A 20,983-nucleotide genomic window follows, 5' to 3' on the forward strand; every position below is an offset into this window, starting at 1 on the left:
TATTATGGGCCCATTTTACTCGTTTTCCGATTGCTTGGGTCACCTGTGCTAAATAAAGGTCGCAGTTCCCTCAAAAGTATATATTCGTCAAGGCAACTTGAGAGGTCCCTGCTAGAAGAGCCTTTTTTCTCTGTATTTCGCTGAATTATCGCCAGTCCGATAGAACAGAAACACGATATACTGCTAGTAGGAAAACCAAGTATTTGGCAAAACCTTGCTGTAAATGCGTGTCTCAACAACAGCCCAAAAATAAAATACACAAACCTTTTTCTGCGCTTTTCACGGGAGGTTGCAGGAATCTTGTTATGAAAAAAAAAGCTTGGTGCGCAAGGCGCGCGGGAAAACCAGAAACGTCAGCGGAGGTTATCCAAATCCAGCTAAAACTAAATGGTTCATTAAAGTAGTCGTACTCTGTCGATGGAGAAAATGGAGAAAAAAAGCGACAACAGATGGAACAGAGAGGGATTTCCTAGTAATGTGTTCTGCATAACTTTATCTTGTTAGTTAGTGATTCGGTTGTTCGGCGCGCGGGCGATCATCCGGGAATCTCAGGCTTTTTGGCGGGAAAACAATTTACGCGCGCAGTTTAGTCTGGAATTTTTTTTCCCAGCAACAGCCTTCAAGATGTCACCACACCCTTATCTAAAAGAAAAACAGATTTCTAGTCGTGAAGACATGCTACGTGTTTGAATGATTCAGCAGGCTTCAACGAGTTTACTAAAAAAAATGGTAAAGTTAACTACAAATTGGGTGAGGTTTATTATAAAATAGGTCGAGTTTATTACATGGGTCATGTTTTTACAAATTGGGTCATGTTTATTACAAAATGGGTCAAGTTTATTACAAAATGGGTCGAGTTTACTACAAAATAGGTCAAGTTAACTACATAAATTGGGTGAGGTTTATTATAAAATAGGCCGAGTTTATTACAAAATGGGTCGAGTTTATTACAACATGGGTCATGTTTTTACAAAATCGTTCAAATTTATTACAAAATGGGTCGAGTTTATTACAAAATCGATCAAAAATATTACAAAACGAGTCAGATTTATAACAGATAAGGTCATGTCTATTACAAAATGGATCGAGTTTATTGCAAAAAATGTTAAGTGTATTGCATAATGGGTCACGTTTTACGCCCTTCACAACCACAACTATGGCTAAATAAGCGCACCACGCAGGCAGTTCCCAAATCTATATATCAATATTTAACAAAATGCACCATAAACTGAAATTCGTCTCTGCCAAATGTTCGTCTTTAACAAGACTTCTTCAGGGCAGACTCTCTTCTGGTTTACGATCGCGACTATTTGGGCCTTTTGTATTGATTCAACATTTAACAAAGCAAAATTTCTTGATACTTTGTCTTTTTAATTTAATAATTGAAGAACAATATTCTACACATAATTGTACTCATTTAGTATTCCAACCACCCTGTGGCATATTTGGTTTTCTCTGAAGAAGCCATAAGATACTTTCCAAGTATAAGTTATCTACGAAAGCTACAACACAATTACGTAAAAGCTACAAATGTCAACTATGGTATAATAATGTCAACTATTCCTAACAAAAATAACGTCTTTACAAGCTTCATGCAATCCTAGATAATTTTATTTGTAGTCTATTAACAGTAAATATATCATTAAGACAGTAAAAACTTGTTTTACCTCAACACCTTCTTAATACGAGATAATACATTTTCTTCTGTCCCTAATACTCGAAATGAGGTTATCAATTTGAATTGTAAACATTTTTTTTCTAGAGTTCTATCCACTCGGTGTATATTCGTCTTTAATTTAGAACTCTTAAAAAAGCTAGCAATGAATAGGACAACATTTGTCCTGTACTGAAATTCTCCGCTTCAAAGGTCTAGTCGCTTAGTTTTCTCACTATAAAGGAAAGCATTTTTATCTTTCTAATAATATCTAAAATCGTTGCTCTGTGGCATGAACTTTCAATGCCTAGAATATCCTAAAGAGAATATCTGGAGCCTCACCAATAAAAACAAAGGGAAAGCATGCAACGTGGTATCCCGCGGGGGTCGTTCCTCTGACCTCCAGCAACAGTTTATTTCGAAGATGGGTACTCTAAAAGAATCCTTAATCGTCATCGCATGGTAAGCAGATTTTCTCTCCGTCTCGAATGCGGAATTTCTCGCCCGCCAAAGGTTTGTTGCATTTGCAACACGTGAAGCACTCTCGGTGGAAGTACTTCTCGTCGTACGCCACGAACTTGGTGTTGCCCTCGATAAGGTTGTGACAGGCCCCGCAGCGTTTGGCGTATCGTTCTCGGTAGCAGTTCTGACACACGTTGCGGCCTTCTTGCTTGGTGAAGGGGCTCCCTGCGAGCGGCTTGTCGCAGTGATGGCACGTGAAACACTCGCTGTGGTACGTACTACCGGCGTGCTGCACGGACGAAGTCTTGATTACTTGGTTACACTTGACGCATACCTATTGACAACGAAAAGGAAATTGTGAGCGTGTGTTGACGCAGCACAGGCCAATCCAGGAACTCTGAAGGGAGGTTAAGGGGTTGCGCATCTCTAAGAAATTTGCACAAACAACGTAAATGATCGTCCTAAATCAAGAGTGGGCGCCCATTAAAGCAGGTTTTTCCCAATTCAAACTTTTGCTTCGTATGCAGTGCCTTCTTCTTTCGTAACACTTAAACAAGCCTTAATATAAGAGAAGAAAGAGTATGTGAGGATAATAGGGTATAGCACAGACCTAGCTAAGACCTCGGCAGGAAAAGAAAGTATCGGGACACAGATAATACAACGAAGCGCGAGCTAATCTGTATTTCCACGAAAGCAGTCTACAAATTACAGACAATATATAGCCTTTTGCGACAGCGCCAACATTGTTTGGGGGGAGACGTTTCCTAAAACCAAAAATAAGCGTAGAGTGTTTTCTATCAAGCCCGGGAAAGATTCCCATAAAGCTGCCAAAAAGTGTTTTTTTTATTGAACATATTACCTTGGCAAACTTGGAATCAAAGCAGTTGTTACAAAGGCGACGTTCGTCCCTTCGTATAAACTGCTTGCTGCCGATTGGTTGCTTGCACTCGTCACAGATAAAGCACTTGTCGTGGAATGTCTTGCTCTGATACCCAACCTTCTTCTCCCCCGGTGCGAAGTCACCGTTGCAAGCGGCACACACTTTGGATGGGTTGATTCCGCGGCAGCCATGGCAGATCAGTTTTTCGTCTTTGAGCGTGAAGCCTTCGTTCATCTAAGGACAAAAAGTGAAGTAAATCACCGATATAACAATTCAGGAAGCATAGATAGATTTATATTTTATTGGAACTTTCTAAAGGTTCACATCATTAAAAACTACGGATACGTTACCTAAACATATTAAAAATGTTGTTATGGAAGGGGGGAGGGGGGTCTTCTTGCTCTTTCCTGTACACTGGCGTAAAAACACTGTTCATTGTGCAAAACGCTACACACAATTTCCAAGTGCGCAAGACTTTGCGCGTTTATATCAAAAGTATCCTACCTTTCCTACTAAAAATTTAAAAGCCAATTAATAAAATGTCAATGAAAACAATGCTATAAATACGTCGGAATCCAAACAACTCGAGTTTGGATAACCCGAACTATCCCTCAATGCCCAAGATATTGTTTTTGAGTTATCTCGCCGATACTTAGTACATTACTTCCCCGAGTATCTCTCAGTGCCACATATACTATTTTATCTCGCCGATAACTCGAACCTTACTTCCTCGAGTAAACGGAGTTCCACTGAATAACTAAGATGACATAAATTTTCGCATATATGACGTCATATCACGTGACGTACCAACTGCTTGCTGCATTGCGAACACTTGAAGCATCCCTCGTGCCAGTGCTTGCTGCGCACGTCTACGTCCTTGGAGCCTGGGCCGATCGGTTCCCCGCACGCTTCGCATCTATTCGCGAAGTTCTCGTCGTAACATCGGAAGCACGACGGACTGCCTTCGACCGTCACGAACTTTTGATTAGACAGGGATTCGTCGCAGTAGGAGCAGCACAAGTGGCCTGGGTGCCAGTTCTTCTCTAGCGCTTGCGAATATTCTCCCACATAGATGAGCTGGGGACAAGACGGAAAAACACATGACGCTTCAAATAAGACCATTTCACGTCTAATAAGGCGAAAGTTTCTCTAAGTACTTAGTGAGTAATAGCAAACAAAATATTAGTGCGACTTTTTTTTCGTTGATGCGACTTTTTGTTAAGTGTCATTGAAATCTGATCTTTTCGTCCCTGAGCTGATACATAGCGCAAGAATAATCAAGGAAAAATTATCTTAAAAAGCCAGAATATGGGTATGTGCAGTTCGGCCTCCGTTATTTATGTTATGAAAATCAGCCCCTAATATTAGGAACCGATGGCAATTGTAAGAAATTGTGTCTTCTTTCTCTATCTCGAATTGCGCATTTTCCAGATTTTTCAGTCATGTCTGAGTTGGGTAAATAAATGGCAATTAAAAAAGAGATGATTGTAAACTAAGACTATTGCTGCACTTTTTAGCCTAGGCTCGCTTCTTCGAGTTTATTTCTAGAGATTTTGCCTTGTTGACTTTTTTTTTTTAAATTTCGTTACGGTACGTTAGCCTGGTTCCAGAGCCTCCTTTTTCGGTTTAGTGGCTCGTAAGACAACAGGCCGCTCGTGAGATACACTCTTTTTTTTTATAAGAACGTCTAATTTTCAGTAGGCTGGGCCGTTCTTATTTTTGGGACATTTTAAGGCTGGATATGTTGTTAACGATGTCCTTAAATTTCAGTTTATATAAGAACATAATACCCAATGAATTATTAGAAGAGAATTACACTAAAGATCAATAGCAATAATAAGGTTGTTACTATGAGCACAATTTTAGAACACATCAGGACTAAAAAAGAAAAGTTTTTTCTGCTATCTGAGCCTCGGCATGTTCTTAGCATGTTCTTAAAATTGGGTGAACTCTCGGGCTGGACGTTTTTATATAAAAAAAAAAGTTCTTATAAAAAAAGGAGTGTACCAAATCTACTCGCCCCTTAATAAAAACCGTATTCGTGACCTTATACATAATCCAAAAGTGCCTGGAGGGGCTATCCGACAACAATGACAGCAAGGTACGGCGCGATTTGTGAGATGTCAAAACGTACCGGCGTACATAAAAGGGGCCGACAAGCACAATGACACATCAATAACACATGCGTGCATCGGCAGACAGGTTAGCCCTCGATCAAACGCGCGATAGAAGTTTTCATCTTTTTTTTTTACAACTAAAACAAGATTATGATTGCTATCAATCCTAAAGAGCATATATACCTATTTCAAAAAACGTTGTCAGTGCGAAACGGCAAATGGCGATTGGCAATAGGCAGTTCTAGGACCGAAAGGAACAATGGTTCTCATTAAATTTCTACTAAATGCTGAAGAATATGGATAAATCAAACAATTATCCATTAAAGATCATCAATGTATGTCTCTGACATTGCTAGACTTTATTTAACACCTTTAGTTTTACGGATGATTAGTACCCAGAAGCACCGTTCGGGCTTAGAACTGCCATTTACTATTTGCCATTCGCCATTTGCACTGATAACCTTTTTTGAAATAGGTGTATACGCTCTCAGTCATCCTAGCGTGAAGAACTTACTAATAACTAATAAAAAATGAACTTACTTATAGCTAATGAAAAGCATTTAAAACAATATTAGGCTAAGGGTCGGGAGGTTCTATAGAGAATGAAACCGAAACTATTTTTTGACGTTTTGGGGTACGCACGTATGCATTTTAAAGCTGGTGGGTGGCTAAGTGGCGATGAATAATAATAATAATTTATCAATTTATATTGCGCTATTTTCATATAATGATCAAAAGCGCATTACAATATAACTAAATGTTGAACTAATATATACAATAAAATTTACAATTATAATCGAAAATAATATGAAACAATAGATTCATAGGACAAATATTGAATAAAAAATAAAATAATAAAAATAAAATAAAAATCTCTTTATATTAATGATTATGTGATATCAGGTGTTAAAAGCTAATTTAAAAAGATGAGTCTTAAGTTGCGCTTTAAAATTTAAGATACTGCAATTGATGGTGCGAAGATTTGCAGGGAGAGCGTTCCATAATGTAGGTGCAGCAACACTAAACGATCTGTCACCGAAAGACTTCATCATTTTCCCTGGGGGGTGCATTAAAGAAAGGCCCTCATTTGAGCGCAGTGAATAGCGCGTGATATTCTTAATTCTAATGAGATCAGTTATGTAACGAGGAGCTAGCCCGTGAAGAGCTTTGAAAGTGATTAGCAAGATTTTAAATTTAACCCGATACCTTACAGGCAACCAATGAACGGTGCATGGAAACAAGCACGCACAAGCTTGCTAATCAAGTGATGCCCCAATCTAAGACAATCGGCTTATTTAGGGGACGTTCATTGTTCAAATAGGGGAGTGGGATAGGTGAGAAATTACTCAAATTCTCCAAAATTGATAACGGGGTCTTGAAGACGCCAAAAATTTCATGCCTTGAGATACAGTAAATAAACTTTACACTATTCTGTGATGCTTACGGTGTTCAAAGGTAAGACTGCAAAGAGTTTTTAACTTCATATTGAACCTCCCCCCCCCCCCCCCCCAGACACACAAACACATCGAAAGTGTGTCGCTGTCGCCGTTGAAAATCGAAAGTGGTTCCCCAAACTCACCTCCTCGCAACCGGCACATCGAGGCTTAAGCTTCTCACCCCAGTGTCTGCAACAGTAAATCTCATCGTCCTTCGAACAGTAAATCAGATCGACCAGCAACTCGCCATCCTCTTCACATGTAAAACACTTGACGTGCCAGCAGCTGTCGGGTCCGAGGCGCTCCGCAAACAATGCCATGTCACCGGGATTTACAGGTCCGTTACATCGCTTGCAAGTCGAGGGCTGGGCCATGCAAGCGCGCACAGCACCTAAAATACCACGAGGGTTAGGTTGCACTTGCGCCCAACACCTATTGCAGGGATATGGAAGACGTGGGTGGGGCCATGCACGGGCGCACATCACCTATTGCAGGGAAATGGAAGACGTGGGTGGGGCCATACACAGGCGCACATCACCTATTGCAGGGAAATGGAAGACGTGTGTGGGGCCATACACAGGCGCACATCACCTATTGCAGGGAAATGGAAGACGTGGGTGGGGCCATGCACAGGCGCACATCACCTATTGCAGGGAAATGGAAGACGAGGGTGGGGCCATACACAGGCGCACATCACCGATTGCAGGGAAATGGAAGACGAGGGTGGGGCCATACACAGGCGCACATCACCTATTGCAGGGAAATGAAAGACATGGGTGGGGCCATACACAGGCGCACATCACCGATTGCAGGGAAATGGAAGACGAGGACGGGGCCATACACAGGCGCACATCACCTATTGCAGAGAAATGGAAGACGAGGGTGGGGCCATACACAGGCGCACATCACCTATTGCAGGGAAATGGAAGACGAGGATGGGGCCATGCACAGGCGCACATCACCTATTGCAGGGAAATGGAAGACGAAGATGGGGCCATACACAGGCGCACATCACCTATTGCAGGGAAATGGAAGACGTGTGTGGGGCCATACACAGGCGCACATCACCTATTACAGGGAAATGGAATACTAGGGTGGGGCCATACACAGGCGCACATCACCTATTGCAGGGAAATGGAAGACGAGGGTGGGGCCATACACAGGCGCACATCACCTATTGCAGGGAAATGGAAGACGAGGGTGGGGCCATACACAGGCGCACATCACTTATTGCAGGGAAATGGAAGACGAGGACGGGGCCATACACAGGCGCACATCACTTATTGCAGGGAAATGGAAGACGAGGACGGGGCCATACACAAGCGCACATCACCTATTGCAGGGAAATGGAAGACGTGGGTGGGGCCATGCACAGGCGCACATCACCTATTGCAGGGAAATGGAAGACGAGGATGGGGCCATACACAGGCGCACATCACCTATTGCAGGGAAATGGAAGACGAGGGTGGGGCCATACACAGGCGCACATCACTTATTGCAGGGAAATGGAAGACGAGGACGGGGCCATACACAGGCGCACATCACTTATTGCAGGGAAATGGAAGACGAGGACGGGGCCATACACAGGCGCACATCACCTATTGCAGAGAAATGGAAGACGAGGGTGGGGCCATACACAGGCGCACATCACCTATTGCAGGGAAATGGAAGACGAGGATGGGGCCATGCACAGGCGCACATCACCTATTGCAGGGAAATGGAAGACGAAGATGGGGCCATACACAGGCGCACATCACCTATTGCAGGGAAATGGAAGACGTGTGTGGGGCCATACACAGGCGCACATCACCTATTGCAGGGAAATGGAATACTAGGGTGGGGCCATACACAGGCGCACATCACCTATTGCAGGGAAATGGAAGACGAGGGTGGGGCCATACACAGGCGCACATCACCTATTGCAGGGAAATGGAAGACGAGGGTGGGGCCATACACAGGCGCACATCACTTATTGCAGGGAAATGGAAGACGAGGACGGGGCCATACACAGGCGCACATCACTTATTGCAGGGAAATGGAAGACGAGGACGGGGCCATACACAAGCGCACATCACCTATTGCAGGGAAATGGAAGACGTGGGTGGGGCCATGCACAGGCGCACATCACCTATTGCAGGGAAATGGAAGACGAGGATGGGGCCATACACAGGCGCACATCACCTATTGCAGGGAAATGGAAGACGAGGGTGGGGCCATACACAGGCGCACATCACTTATTGCAGGGAAATGGAAGACGAGGACGGGGCCATACACAGGCGCACATCACTTATTGCAGGGAAATGGAAGACGAGGACGGGGCCATACACAGGCGCACATCACCTATTGCAGGGAAATGGAAGACGTGGGTGGGGCCATGCACAGGCGCACATCACTTATTGCAGGGAAATGGAAGACGAGGGTGGGGCCATACACAGGCGCACATCACCTATTGCAGGGAAATGGAAGACGAGGACGGGGCCATACACAGGCGCACATCACCTATTGCAGGGAAATGGAAGACGTGGGTGGGGCCATGCACAGGCGCACATCACCTATTGCAGGGAAATGGAAGACGAGGGTGGGGCCATACACAGGCGCACATCACCTATTGAAGGGAAATGGAAGACGTGGGTGGGGCCATACACAGGCGCACATCACCTATTGCAGGGAAATGGAAGACGAGGATGGGGCCATACACAGGCGCACATCACTTATTGCAGGGAAATGGAAGACGAGGACGGGGCCATACACAGGCGCACATCACTTATTGCAGGGAAATGGAAGACGAGGACGGGGCCATACACAGGCGCACATCACCTATTGCAGGGAAATGGAAGACGTGGGTGGGGCCATGCACAGGCGCACATCACCTATTGCAGGGAAATGGAAGACGAGGGTGGGGCCATACACAGGCGCACATCACCGATTGCAGGGAAATGGAAGACGAGGGTGGGGCCATACACAGGCGCACATCACCTATTGCAGGGAAATGAAAGACATGGGTGGGGCCATACACAGGCGCACATCACCGATTGCAGGGAAATGGAAGACGAGGACGGGGCCATACACAGGCGCACATCACCTATTGCAGAGAAATGGAGGACGTGGGTGGGGCCATGCACAGGCGCACATCACCTATTGCAGGGAAATGGAAGACGAGGGTGGGGCCATACACAGGCGCACATCACCTATTGCAGGGAAATGGAAGACGCGGGTGGGGCCATACACAGGCGCACATCACCTATTGCAGGGAAATGGAAGACGAGGGTGGGGCCATACACAGGCGCACATCACCGATTGCAGGGAAATGGAAGACGAGGGTGGGGCCATACACAGGCGCACATCACCTATTGCAGGGAAATGAAAGACATGGGTGGGGCCATACACAGGCGCACATCACTTATTGCAGGGAAATGGAAGACGAGGACGGGGCCATACACAGGCGCACATCACTTATTGCAGGGAAATGGAAGACGAGGACGGGGCCATACACAGGCGCACATCACCTATTGCAGGGAAATGGAAGACGTGGGTGGGGCCATGCACAGGCGCACATCACCTATTGCAGGGAAATGGAAGACGAGGATGGGGCCATACACAGGCGCACATCACCTATTGCAGGGAAATGGAAGACGAGGGTGGGGCCATACACAGGCGCACATCACTTATTGCAGGGAAATGGAAGACGAGGACGGGGCCATACACAGGCGCACATCACTTATTGCAGGGAAATGGAAGACGAGGACGGGGCCATACACAGGCGCACATCACCTATTGCAGGGAAATGGAAGACGTGGGTGGGGCCATGCACAGGCGCACATCACTTATTGCAGGGAAATGGAAGACGAGGGTGGGGCCATACACAGGCGCACATCACCTATTGCAGGGAAATGGAAGACGAGGACGGGGCCATACACAGGCGCACATCACCTATTGCAGGGAAATGGAAGACGTGGGTGGGGCCATGCACAGGCGCACATCACCTATTGCAGGGAAATGGAAGACGAGGGTGGGGCCATACACAGGCGCACATCACCGATTGCAGGGAAATGGAAGACGAGGGTGGGGCCATACACAGGCGCACATCACCTATTGCAGGGAAATGAAAGACATGGGTGGGGCCATACACAGGCGCACATCACTTATTGCAGGGAAATGGAAGACGAGGACGGGGCCATACACAGGCGCACATCACTTATTGCAGGGAAATGGAAGACGAGGACGGGGCCATACACAGGCGCACATCACCTATTGCAGGGAAATGGAAGACGTGGGTGGGGCCATGCACAGGCGCACATCACCTATTGCAGGGAAATGGAAGACGAGGATGGGGCCATACACAGGCGCACATCACCTATTGCAGGGAAATGGAAGACGAGGGTGGGGCCATACACAGGCGCACATCACTTATTGCAGGGAAATGGAAGACGAGGACGGGGCCATACACAGGCGCACATCACTTATTGCAGGGAAATGGAAGACGAGGACGGGGCCATACACAGGCGCACATCACCTATTGCAGGGAAATGGAAGACGTGGGTGGGGCCATGCACAGGCGCACATCACCTATTGCAGGGAAATGGAAGACGAGGGTGGGGCCATACACAGGCGCACATCACAGATTGCAGGGAAATGGAAGACGAGGGTGGGGCCATACACAGGCGCACATCACCTATTGCAGGGAAATGAAAGACATGGGTGGGGCCATACACAGGCGCACATCACTTATTGCAGGGAAATGGAAGACGAGGACGGGGCCATACACAGGCGCACATCACTTATTGCAGGGAAATGGAAGACGAGGACGGGGCCATACACAGGCGCACATCACCTATTGCAGGGAAATGGAAGACGTGGGTGGGGCCATGCACAGGCGCACATCACCTATTGCAGGGAAATGGAAGACGAGGATGGGGCCATACACAGGCGCACATCACCTATTGCAGGGAAATGGAAGACGAGGGTGGGGCCATACACAGGCGCACATCACTTATTGCAGGGAAATGGAAGACGAGGACGGGGCCATACACAGGCGCACATCACTTATTGCAGGGAAATGGAAGACGAGGACGGGGCCATACACAGGCGCACATCACCTATTGCAGGGAAATGGAAGACGTGGGTGGGGCCATGCACAGGCGCACATCACTTATTGCAGGGAAATGGAAGACGAGGGTGGGGCCATACACAGGCGCACATCACCTATTGCAGGGAAATGGAAGACGAGGACGGGGCCATACACAGGCGCACATCACCTATTGCAGGGAAATGGAAGACGAGGACGGGGCCATACACAGGCGCACATCACCTATTGCAGGGAAATGGAAGACGTGGGTGGGGCCATGCACAGGCGCACATCACTTATTGCAGGGAAATGGAAGACGAGGGTGGGGCCATACACAGGCGCACATCACCTATTGCAGGGAAATGGAAGACGAGGGTGGGGCCATACACAGGCGCACATCACCTATTGCAGGGAAATGGAAGACGAGGACGGGGCCATACACAGGCGCACATCACCTATTGCAGGGAAATGGAAGACGTGGGTGGGGCCATGCACAGGCGCACATCACCTATTGCAGGGAAATGGAAGACGAGGGTGGGGCCATACACAGGCGCACATCACCGATTGCAGGGAAATGGAAGACGAGGGTGGGGCCATACACAGGCGCACATCACCTATTGCAGGGAAATGAAAGACATGGGTGGGGCCATACACAGGCGCACATCACCGATTGCAGGGAAATGGAAGACGAGGACGGGGCCATACACAGGCGCACATCACCTATTGCAGAGAAATGGAGGACGTGGGTGGGGCCATGCACAGGCGCACATCACCTATTGCAGGGAAATGGAAGACGAGGGTGGGGCCATACACAGGCGCACATCACCTATTGCAGGGAAATGGAAGACGCGGGTGGGGCCATACACAGGCGCACATCACCTATTGCAGGGAAATGGAAGACGAGGGTGGGGCCATACACAGGCGCACATCACCGATTGCAGGGAAATGGAAGACGAGGGTGGGGCCATACACAGGCGCACATCACCTATTGCAGGGAAATGAAAGACATGGGTGGGGCCATACACAGGCGCACATCACTTATTGCAGGGAAATGGAAGACGAGGACGGGGCCATACACAGGCGCACATCACTTATTGCAGGGAAATGGAAGACGAGGACGGGGCCATACACAGGCGCACATCACCTATTGCAGGGAAATGGAAGACGTGGGTGGGGCCGGAAGACGTGGGTGGGGCCATGCACAGGCGCACATCACCTATTGCAGGGAAATGGAAGACGAGGATGGGGCCATACACAGGCGCACATCACCTATTGCAGGGAAATGGAAGACGAGGGTGGGGCCATACACAGGCGCACATCACTTATTGCAGGGAAATGGAAGACGAGGACGGGGCCATACACAGGCGCACATCACTTATTGCAGGGAAATGGAAGACGAGGACGGGGCCATACACAGGCGCACATCACCTATTGCAGGGAAATGGAAGACGTGGGTGGGGCCATGCACAGGCGCACATCACTTATTGCAGGGAAATGGAAGACGAGGGTGGGGCCATACACAGGCGCACATCACCTATTGCAGGGAAATGGAAGACGAGGACGGGGCCATACACAGGCGCACATCACCTATTGCAGGGAAATGGAAGACGTGGGTGGGGCCATGCACAGGCGCACATCACCTATTGCAGGGAAATGGAAGACGAGGGTGGGGCCATACACAGGCGCACATCACCTATTGAAGGGAAATGGAAGACGTGGGTGGGGCCATACACAGGCGCACATCACCTATTGCAGGGAAATGGAAGACGAGGATGGGGCCATACACAGGCGCACATCACTTATTGCAGGGAAATGGAAGACGAGGACGGGGCCATACACAGGCGCACATCACTTATTGCAGGGAAATGGAAGACGAGGACGGGGCCATACACAGGCGCACATCACCTATTGCAGGGAAATGGAAGACGTGGGTGGGGCCATGCACAGGCGCACATCACCTATTGCAGGGAAATGGAAGACGAGGGTGGGGCCATACACAGGCGCACATCACCGATTGCAGGGAAATGGAAGACGAGGGTGGGGCCATACACAGGCCCACATCACCTATTGCAGAGAAATGAAAGACATGGGTGGGGCCATACACAGGCGCACATCACCGATTGCAGGGAAATGGAAGACGAGGACGGGGCCATACACAGGCGCACATCACCTATTGCAGAGAAATGGAGGACGTGGGTGGGGCCATGCACAGGCGCACATCACCTATTGCAGGGAAATGGAAGACGAGGGTGGGGCCATACACAGGCGCACATCACCTATTGCAGGGAAATGGAAGACGCGGGTGGGGCCATACACAGGCGCACATCACCTATTGCAGGGAAATGGAAGACGAGGGTGGGGCCATACACAGGCGCACATCACCGATTGCAGGGAAATGGAAGACGAGGGTGGGGCCATACACAGGCGCACATCACCTATTGCAGGGAAATGAAAGACATGGGTGGGGCCATACACAGGCGCACATCACCGATTGCAGGGAAATGGAAGACGAGGGTGGGGCCATACACAGGCGCACATCACCTATTGCAGGGAAATGAAAGACATGGGTGGGGCCATACACAGGCGCACATCACCGATTGCAGGGAAATGGAAGACGAGGGTGGGGCCATACACAGGCGCACATCACCTATTGCAGAGAAATGGAGGACGTGGGTGGGGCCATGCACAGGCGCACATCACCTATTGCAGGGAAATGGAAGACGAGGGTGGGGCCATACACAGGCGCACATCACCTATTGCAGGGAAATGGAAGACGCGGGTGGGGCCATACACAGGCGCACATCACCTATTGCAGGGAAATGGAAGACGAGGGTGGGGCCATACACAGGCGCACATCACCGATTGCAGGGAAATGGAAGACGAGGGTGGGGCCATGCACAGGCGCACATCACCTTTTGCAGGGAAATGGAAGACAAGAATGGGGCCATACACAGGAGCACATCACCTATTGCAGGGAAATGGTAGACGAGGATGGGGCCATACACAGGTGCACATCACCTATTGCAGGGGAGTGGAAGACGTGGATGGGGCAATACACAGGCGCACATCACCGATTGCAGGGAAATGGAAGACGTGGGTGGGGCCATACACAGGAGCACATCACCTATTGCAGGGAAATGGAAGACGTAGATCGGGCCATACACAGGAGCACATCACCTATTGCAGGGAAAAGGAAGACATGGGTGGGGCCATACACAGGCGCACACCACCTATTGCAGGGAAATGTAAGACGTGGGTGGGGCCATACACAGGCACACATCACCTATTGCAGGGAAATGGAAGACGTAGGTGGGGCCATACACAGGAGCACATCACCTATTGCAGGGAAATGGAAGACAAGGATGGGGCCATACACAGGAGCACATCACCTATTGCAGGGAAATGGAAGACGTGGGTGGGGCCATACACAGGCGCACATCACTTATTGCAGGGAAATGGAAGACGAGGATGTGGCCATACACAGGCGCACATCACTTATTGCAGGGAAATGGAAGACGAGGATGGGGCCATACACAGGCGCACATCACCTATTGCAGGGAAATGGAAGACGAGGGTGGGGCCATACACGTGTGATGTTGGATGAAAATAACATGGATATGTAATGCAAGGGTGGGGTCATACATGTGCACAACAACCTGTTGCAAGGAAATGGGAGACAAGACGGGGCATACACAGGCATACATCACCTATAACATAGACAGCTTAGATGAAAGAAGGGCCATACACAGGTGCACAAAACTTATTGCATGGATATGTAGTATGAGGGTGGGGTCATACATGCGCACAGCACCTGAAGGATGGAAATATAGAACAAGGGTGGGGTCACACACAGAGGCACAACACCTATTACATGGATATGTAGTATGAGGGTGGGGTCATATAAATGTGAACAGCACCAATGGAAAGGTAGGACAAAGGTTGGGCCATACACCAAGCTACATAACAAATGAGGTAAAATAAGTAAAAACAAATGAACTCACCTACTCCTAGTGCTGTCTTGATTCTCTTCTCACAGAAATCATCCATAGCCATTTTCTGGTCAAGGGTAAGCTTCTTGCAGTGCTTTGAGGAGAAGTCTTGGAGAGGAATTTGTAATGACAGTTGCTTGGTTCTGTGCTGGGCTCCAAGGGACTTAAGCTTGGGGATTTTATCCTCAGGAAGCAATGACATGTAGATTTGAATCTGAGAAAAACAAGACAACAAGATTATCAACTTTCATGACACCACCTCAGAAAACACTAAAACTCCATTAGATCCTGACCCCTTATAAAATAGAGTACCTTTATAATAGCCAAAATTGGTGCTGTGTGCATAGTCAATAAAACTAAAAAAACACCACTCAGATGAGCATCAGAATCGATAACCTTGTTGCCTATGGCTTATTCGTCTTCAAAGGGGAAGAAATGCTGCTTAGGGGCAAGCCATTTTGCATTTTTATGGGGGAGGGTGGGGGCAAGGGGACTGACATCCTTTGCTAAACTCTGACTCTACTAGGGGACAGGTTCCCCTAGCTGGCAATGACCCTGTTACCTCCTCACTGGTGAGGCCTCTTGGTACCCATTCATATCCTTCCATCATCGCTTGCTGAAGGTGGGACCCCTGAAGCATGGGTGGGTCCTCCTCCTCCACCCCCATGCGCTCTTCTGGGGTATTTTGGTCATTGTTGTTGGTGGAGAGCACATGAAGCTCATGGGGGCACTTGCAGGAGTTACAGAATTTCCTGGAATGATGATGTCACAAGTAAACAGCTTTACCACAGCAGTTTGGTAAGAGGTGTGGGATAATAAAACCTGATTAATAGGTCATTTTTACAGTGTCTAAGGCCATGTGGTGTCACAATTGGGTTAAAACTGTATCTCATAAAAAAAGGTTCAGTTCCTTTTTCTAACTGGTTGAAAAAAAGGCTTGCAAAAGGGAAAACTACTTGGTTGGCAGGTCTGCACTGGGAGTGGTTTTGGGTCTTCATTGTTGGGTCTTTGTTTCTGGATCCTAGGTCATTGTTTTGAACTTCTTGGTCTGCACAAGATTAAATAGTTTGAGACCAAAGACTAGCCCCAGTAAAATTCAAAGTAAATTTTCAAGCACCCAAAATCTTTATTAACATTTCAAACAAGGAAACTTTGGCTAAAAGGCACAGCAAAATCCCAAAGCAAAAAAAATCAGGCGACCCAGCTGGCTGTGAAAAAATTTTGAGCTGGAAAATGAGTTACCTTCCAGACAGACATTACACTTCACTTCACTTTAATAAATAGTGCAACCTATCATGTAGATATATTATTTGCACAGCGCATAGTACTAATTAAATCAATTAGCCACCTCGAAGGCTTTAGTATGGCTACTAACTACAGTAACCTTTAGGGAGTTCCAGTTCACATGAAATGGCACAGTTGGTTGTGCCCCTCCACCAAAATTTTAATGTTTCTGTATCATGTGACTTCCCTAAAAATATATATGACTGAACATACCTCCATGGGTGCACACTAAAACCCCTACAAATGTTTCCACACTGTAGACATTTGTTTCCTTCAATGTCCTCAGGGGTAAGAGGATCCTAGGAAAATAAAAAGATAAAAAAAATAACAAAATGGAATTGAAAAAAGGGGCTAACAAGAGGCTTTTTCTCAAGCATGCAATATTGACCACTTTTTAGACACCCCCTCCCATAAATTATTATTTAAAAAATGATTAGGATATTTGACTGAATAGCGCTATGCATATTTAGTTTTATAGCTTCATATTTAAAAATATCATATTATAAAATCAAAAGCATTTTCTCCTGCAGTTCCTGGACATTTGTACCATTTTTAATCAATCAAGTCTTTGACAATTCAGAGGAGCATTTCAACAGATTTCGAAAGTCAGGTTTATAAACATCTTATAAACACTTTTAGGGTTAGTTTTTTTAAAAAGATACTCAGGTGAGGCATACCAGAAGTCTTTAAAATAGTGCCACTAGTCAGAGTAGCTTTTAACTTAGCAGACAGATTTTAATAAATAATTAAAAGAGAATTCATCATAGCTTCAAGCATTCCACTGCAAAAAGATTTTAGGAGATTTTAGGCTTTTAGTGTGGTTGGCAATAAGTTGAAATGTTATTTATGCTGTTGTGAGAAACATTTCTCAGTATTGAAGAAACCATACAGGATGTGGTTGTTATCTGGTTGAAAATTTTCTATCCTGGGTATTTGTGGGGGTGGTAATTTTTTGTTTTTGATAAAACCCTTGGCATACACATGAAACTAAGTAAAAACATATATAAAACAGAATTTGTTTGAATTCCAATAAAATGTTCATGAAAAGATTAGCTTTGTCATTAGGAAGAAGGCAACCATCAGCATCTCAGATCATGTTTCAGATAATCTCTATTTATTATAAACATACTAACATGATTATTTATTTAAAACAGGAACCAATTATCGCTCAGCTGAGCATTTTTTCTCTACTCTAGAGGAGGAAACCCAATATTGGTAAAAGCATACATAATGGCACAAAAACCCAATAAAATGTGTACTTGTTCAAGGATTCCTTTACCTTAACCTGTCAAAAGCAGCAATATAAAAAGCAAAATAACAAATTAGTTTTAAACCTTTATTGATAATTAATGATAAATTTGATGTTTGTTGCAATAATATTAAACAGGAGAAAACAAAATGAATGAGACCATAAAAGACCTGATGATAATGTATTTTTGTTGTTAAGACGCTCTTATGGAATAAGATGGACATTACCATCAGTTCCAGACCTGATTTACTATGCATGAGTATGTATGAAGAGGCTAAGGATATTAGAGCAAAATAAAGATTACACAAATAAATGCTTTCACTTCGCTTTACGCTCTATTCCCTTCCATTATAGATATATGCCGTCAAATAATTTTTTTATACAAAGTAGGAAGCAGCCAATGAAATAAAACCATCAAAGTCAACACTTGAAGGGCTTCCTTAAATATGGAATAATCTATTGTTGTTATGAGCCAAGATCCCAAAATCTATGTCAAGTTTGCATAAATTGGAGACATTTAAATGAAATTTGAAATACTGGCAGCTATTTCCTGAATAGAGGCATCTGTGTGAATAATTTTAGGGGAAGGGTAAAAGAATTTAGTAAGAAAAAGGTGGGGTTTATACTGGTCAGGCTGAAGATAGTCACTATCAAGGATTTTCTAGTCAAGAGTTTGCCATCTTTACTAGAAGATGCGAGAGTTTGTAAAAGGACGGAGAGTAAATCCTCGATGTTATGATTTGGTTAAACTGCATGTGGCTACATACAGGAGAACAACAAGAACAATTTAAAATCGACTTCTACTCAATTTCCTTGTATATGTTATGCTAAGAACGTATAAATCGCAGTATCTGGTAATTCTCAGCGTCCTTCTGTGATAACCACACAGGAATATGGCTTTGATCTTTCATTTATTACATACTAACGTAAACATGCACAAAATAAATAACCTCGAGTTTTTCTTTGCAACAGTATTTCAGAACAGAAATCATAATCTAGAAGGTCATTTTGGGCTTAATGAGAAAAGCCCTGATTGATTTACGTTTTTATAGGGAATAAGATACACTGAGAATCGTGGTTATGGCATAAGCATGGCGAATGAATCAAGTTGCTTTAGCATATACAGGGTTACTGAACCGGAACAAACATAAACTTTGCGTGCAAGTATTTTCGAATTTCGTGGCGAAGAAACCTTCTTGATCTGGCTATCGCTACACGCTGAGGTCTGACGGTAATACACATAGAATTAGATCAATGCTCCAGAAAAACGCTAAGTCACGCCTAAAGGGGAAACACAATTTTCGATAATTCAAACAGACAAGCGATAACAGTTGAAATTTTATACTAACACTAAACTGTCTTCCCGGGAGACAAAACTTTCTATTTCTTTTAATATGACAAAGTGATCGACTTTATTCAAAGTAGAATAACATGATTTTCTGTAGCTTGTCTGTATATGGAATTGCGGGTTCATTGTCCTCATTTGAGGAACACTAAAATGCTGGAAGGTTTTCTAGTGTCCTAGGAGTGCCGTGGTGGTTCTGTAATCGCGATGCGAGCCAGTGAATGCAGAGCTGCGAAACTTTGACAGGCCTAGAAATCCGAAACATAAAATCTAGAGGTATTATCTGAGGCACTAGTATGATATGCCTAGATAGGGAACACCCTTGCAAGTCACAGTAACACAAAAGACAATCACATTCCATTGATCGCAGGATTCGTACGCCGGCTGAACTTTACGAACAGCTGAGGCTAAGAACACACAACAGGGCGAATATTCCAGAGTAAAAACACGCCAATCCCTCACCTTATGTCGGCCAGAGTCTTTCAAATGAACGAAGTTCAGTGCATTGAAGTCTACTTCGCTCATGTCTGCGTCGTGTAGTGCAGGGGAGAGCAACTTGTGAGCCAACAAGCCGACTGTGTGCGGCGCACTCGACTTCAACCCAATCTAGCACCCGTGACACAAAGTGACAATGCACCAATCGCATCGAGGCAAATAATCATTTGTTGTGTAGGGCTGTCTGGAGGTCGCGCTCGGTCTAAACAAGGCACATGATCCGTGAATGGAAGCCAAACTAACTACTAATGTATCCATACACAACAATTGAACACTTGAATACGGGAGGCAAGGTGATCACAGGGGTATCTCACGAGTTTATACCTCCTAACACACAAATCTTTTATCTTAGTGAATCGCTCTTTTCTCTCTATGGAAGAGGAACCAAAGATCAGTTTTTGAGCCGCTTTTCACTATTGATATACCCTTATCCCATCTAATTCCCACTTCGGAAACCATATTGAAAATTCATGTGTTACATTCAACTTTTTTATTCGTTCGAAGCACGGGGCAAGAATAAGGCAGCTTTTGGGATCAATTTTCCTATAATCCAGATTCTAATCCAGTTAGAACTCCCAAAGTTCGTGGGAAAAAAAATAAAAATAACGTGAAAGTAAGTATTCGTAGTTATTGATATTCGAACACAGAATATCTGGCAAACTTGAGGTTGGCGAGTAGACGAGATAAGGGGAAAACGAGACGCACATAATCTATACCGACTTAAGTTAATTAGAGAATATAAAAATTCATGGGAATCCTTCTAGCAGGTTGCGCTATTATCTGAAAAGGACAAATTATTTGACGTCTGTGACCGGGAATATTTAAGATGAGAGCCGCGTATGGAAAAGGGCTTTTGAATGGTTTGGATCACTCCCAAGTATTAGCATAGTGACATTATTTATAAGTGTTTTTTTTTTTACATTCAAGTCTAAAGTCTATTTTCCCCGATAATAATTTTCATTGGAAATATGGTAATAACGGTTTCCTTTCATAAAAGGATTCTATTA

The 20,983-nt window shown here is 45.6% G+C and overlaps 1 protein-coding gene across 1 annotated transcript; it reads right to left on the reverse strand.

Annotated features, from left to right (window-relative positions):
- Positions 1 to 1,350: 1,350 nt before the first annotated feature.
- On the reverse strand, positions 1,351 to 20,351 carry LOC5522094 (testin). Its single transcript, XM_001641691.3, has 8 exons — positions 19,944 to 20,351; positions 17,101 to 17,186; positions 16,166 to 16,355; positions 15,616 to 15,817; positions 6,693 to 6,940; positions 3,804 to 4,073; positions 2,976 to 3,230; positions 1,351 to 2,450 (listed from the first exon to the last, which is right to left on the reverse strand). The coding sequence occupies exons 1-8, from the start codon at positions 20,004 to 20,006 to the stop codon at positions 2,100 to 2,102; spliced, it is 1,665 nt and encodes a 554-aa protein (XP_001641741.1). The 5' UTR covers positions 20,007 to 20,351; the 3' UTR covers positions 1,351 to 2,099.
- Positions 20,352 to 20,983: the final 632 nt, after the last annotated feature.

The sequence above is a fragment of the Nematostella vectensis genome, chromosome 10, assembly GCF_932526225.1.
Source record: "Nematostella vectensis chromosome 10, jaNemVect1.1, whole genome shotgun sequence".
Taxonomy (NCBI): Eukaryota; Metazoa; Cnidaria; class Anthozoa; order Actiniaria; family Edwardsiidae; genus Nematostella; species Nematostella vectensis.

Excerpts from the sequence above, each read along its gene's own strand:
- LOC5522094 (XM_001641691.3), bottom strand. The coding sequence starts at position 20,006 with ATGAGCGAAGTAGACTTCAATGCACTGAACTTCGTTCATTTGAAAGAC. Across the intron at positions 16,356-17,100 it reads TTTAGTGTGCACCCATGGAG|GAAATTCTGTAACTCCTGCA; the intron begins GTATGTTCAGTC and ends TCATCATTCCAG. Across the intron at positions 15,818-16,165 it reads GAGGCCTCACCAGTGAGGAG|ATTCAAATCTACATGTCATT; the intron begins GTAACAGGGTCA and ends TGTTTTTCTCAG.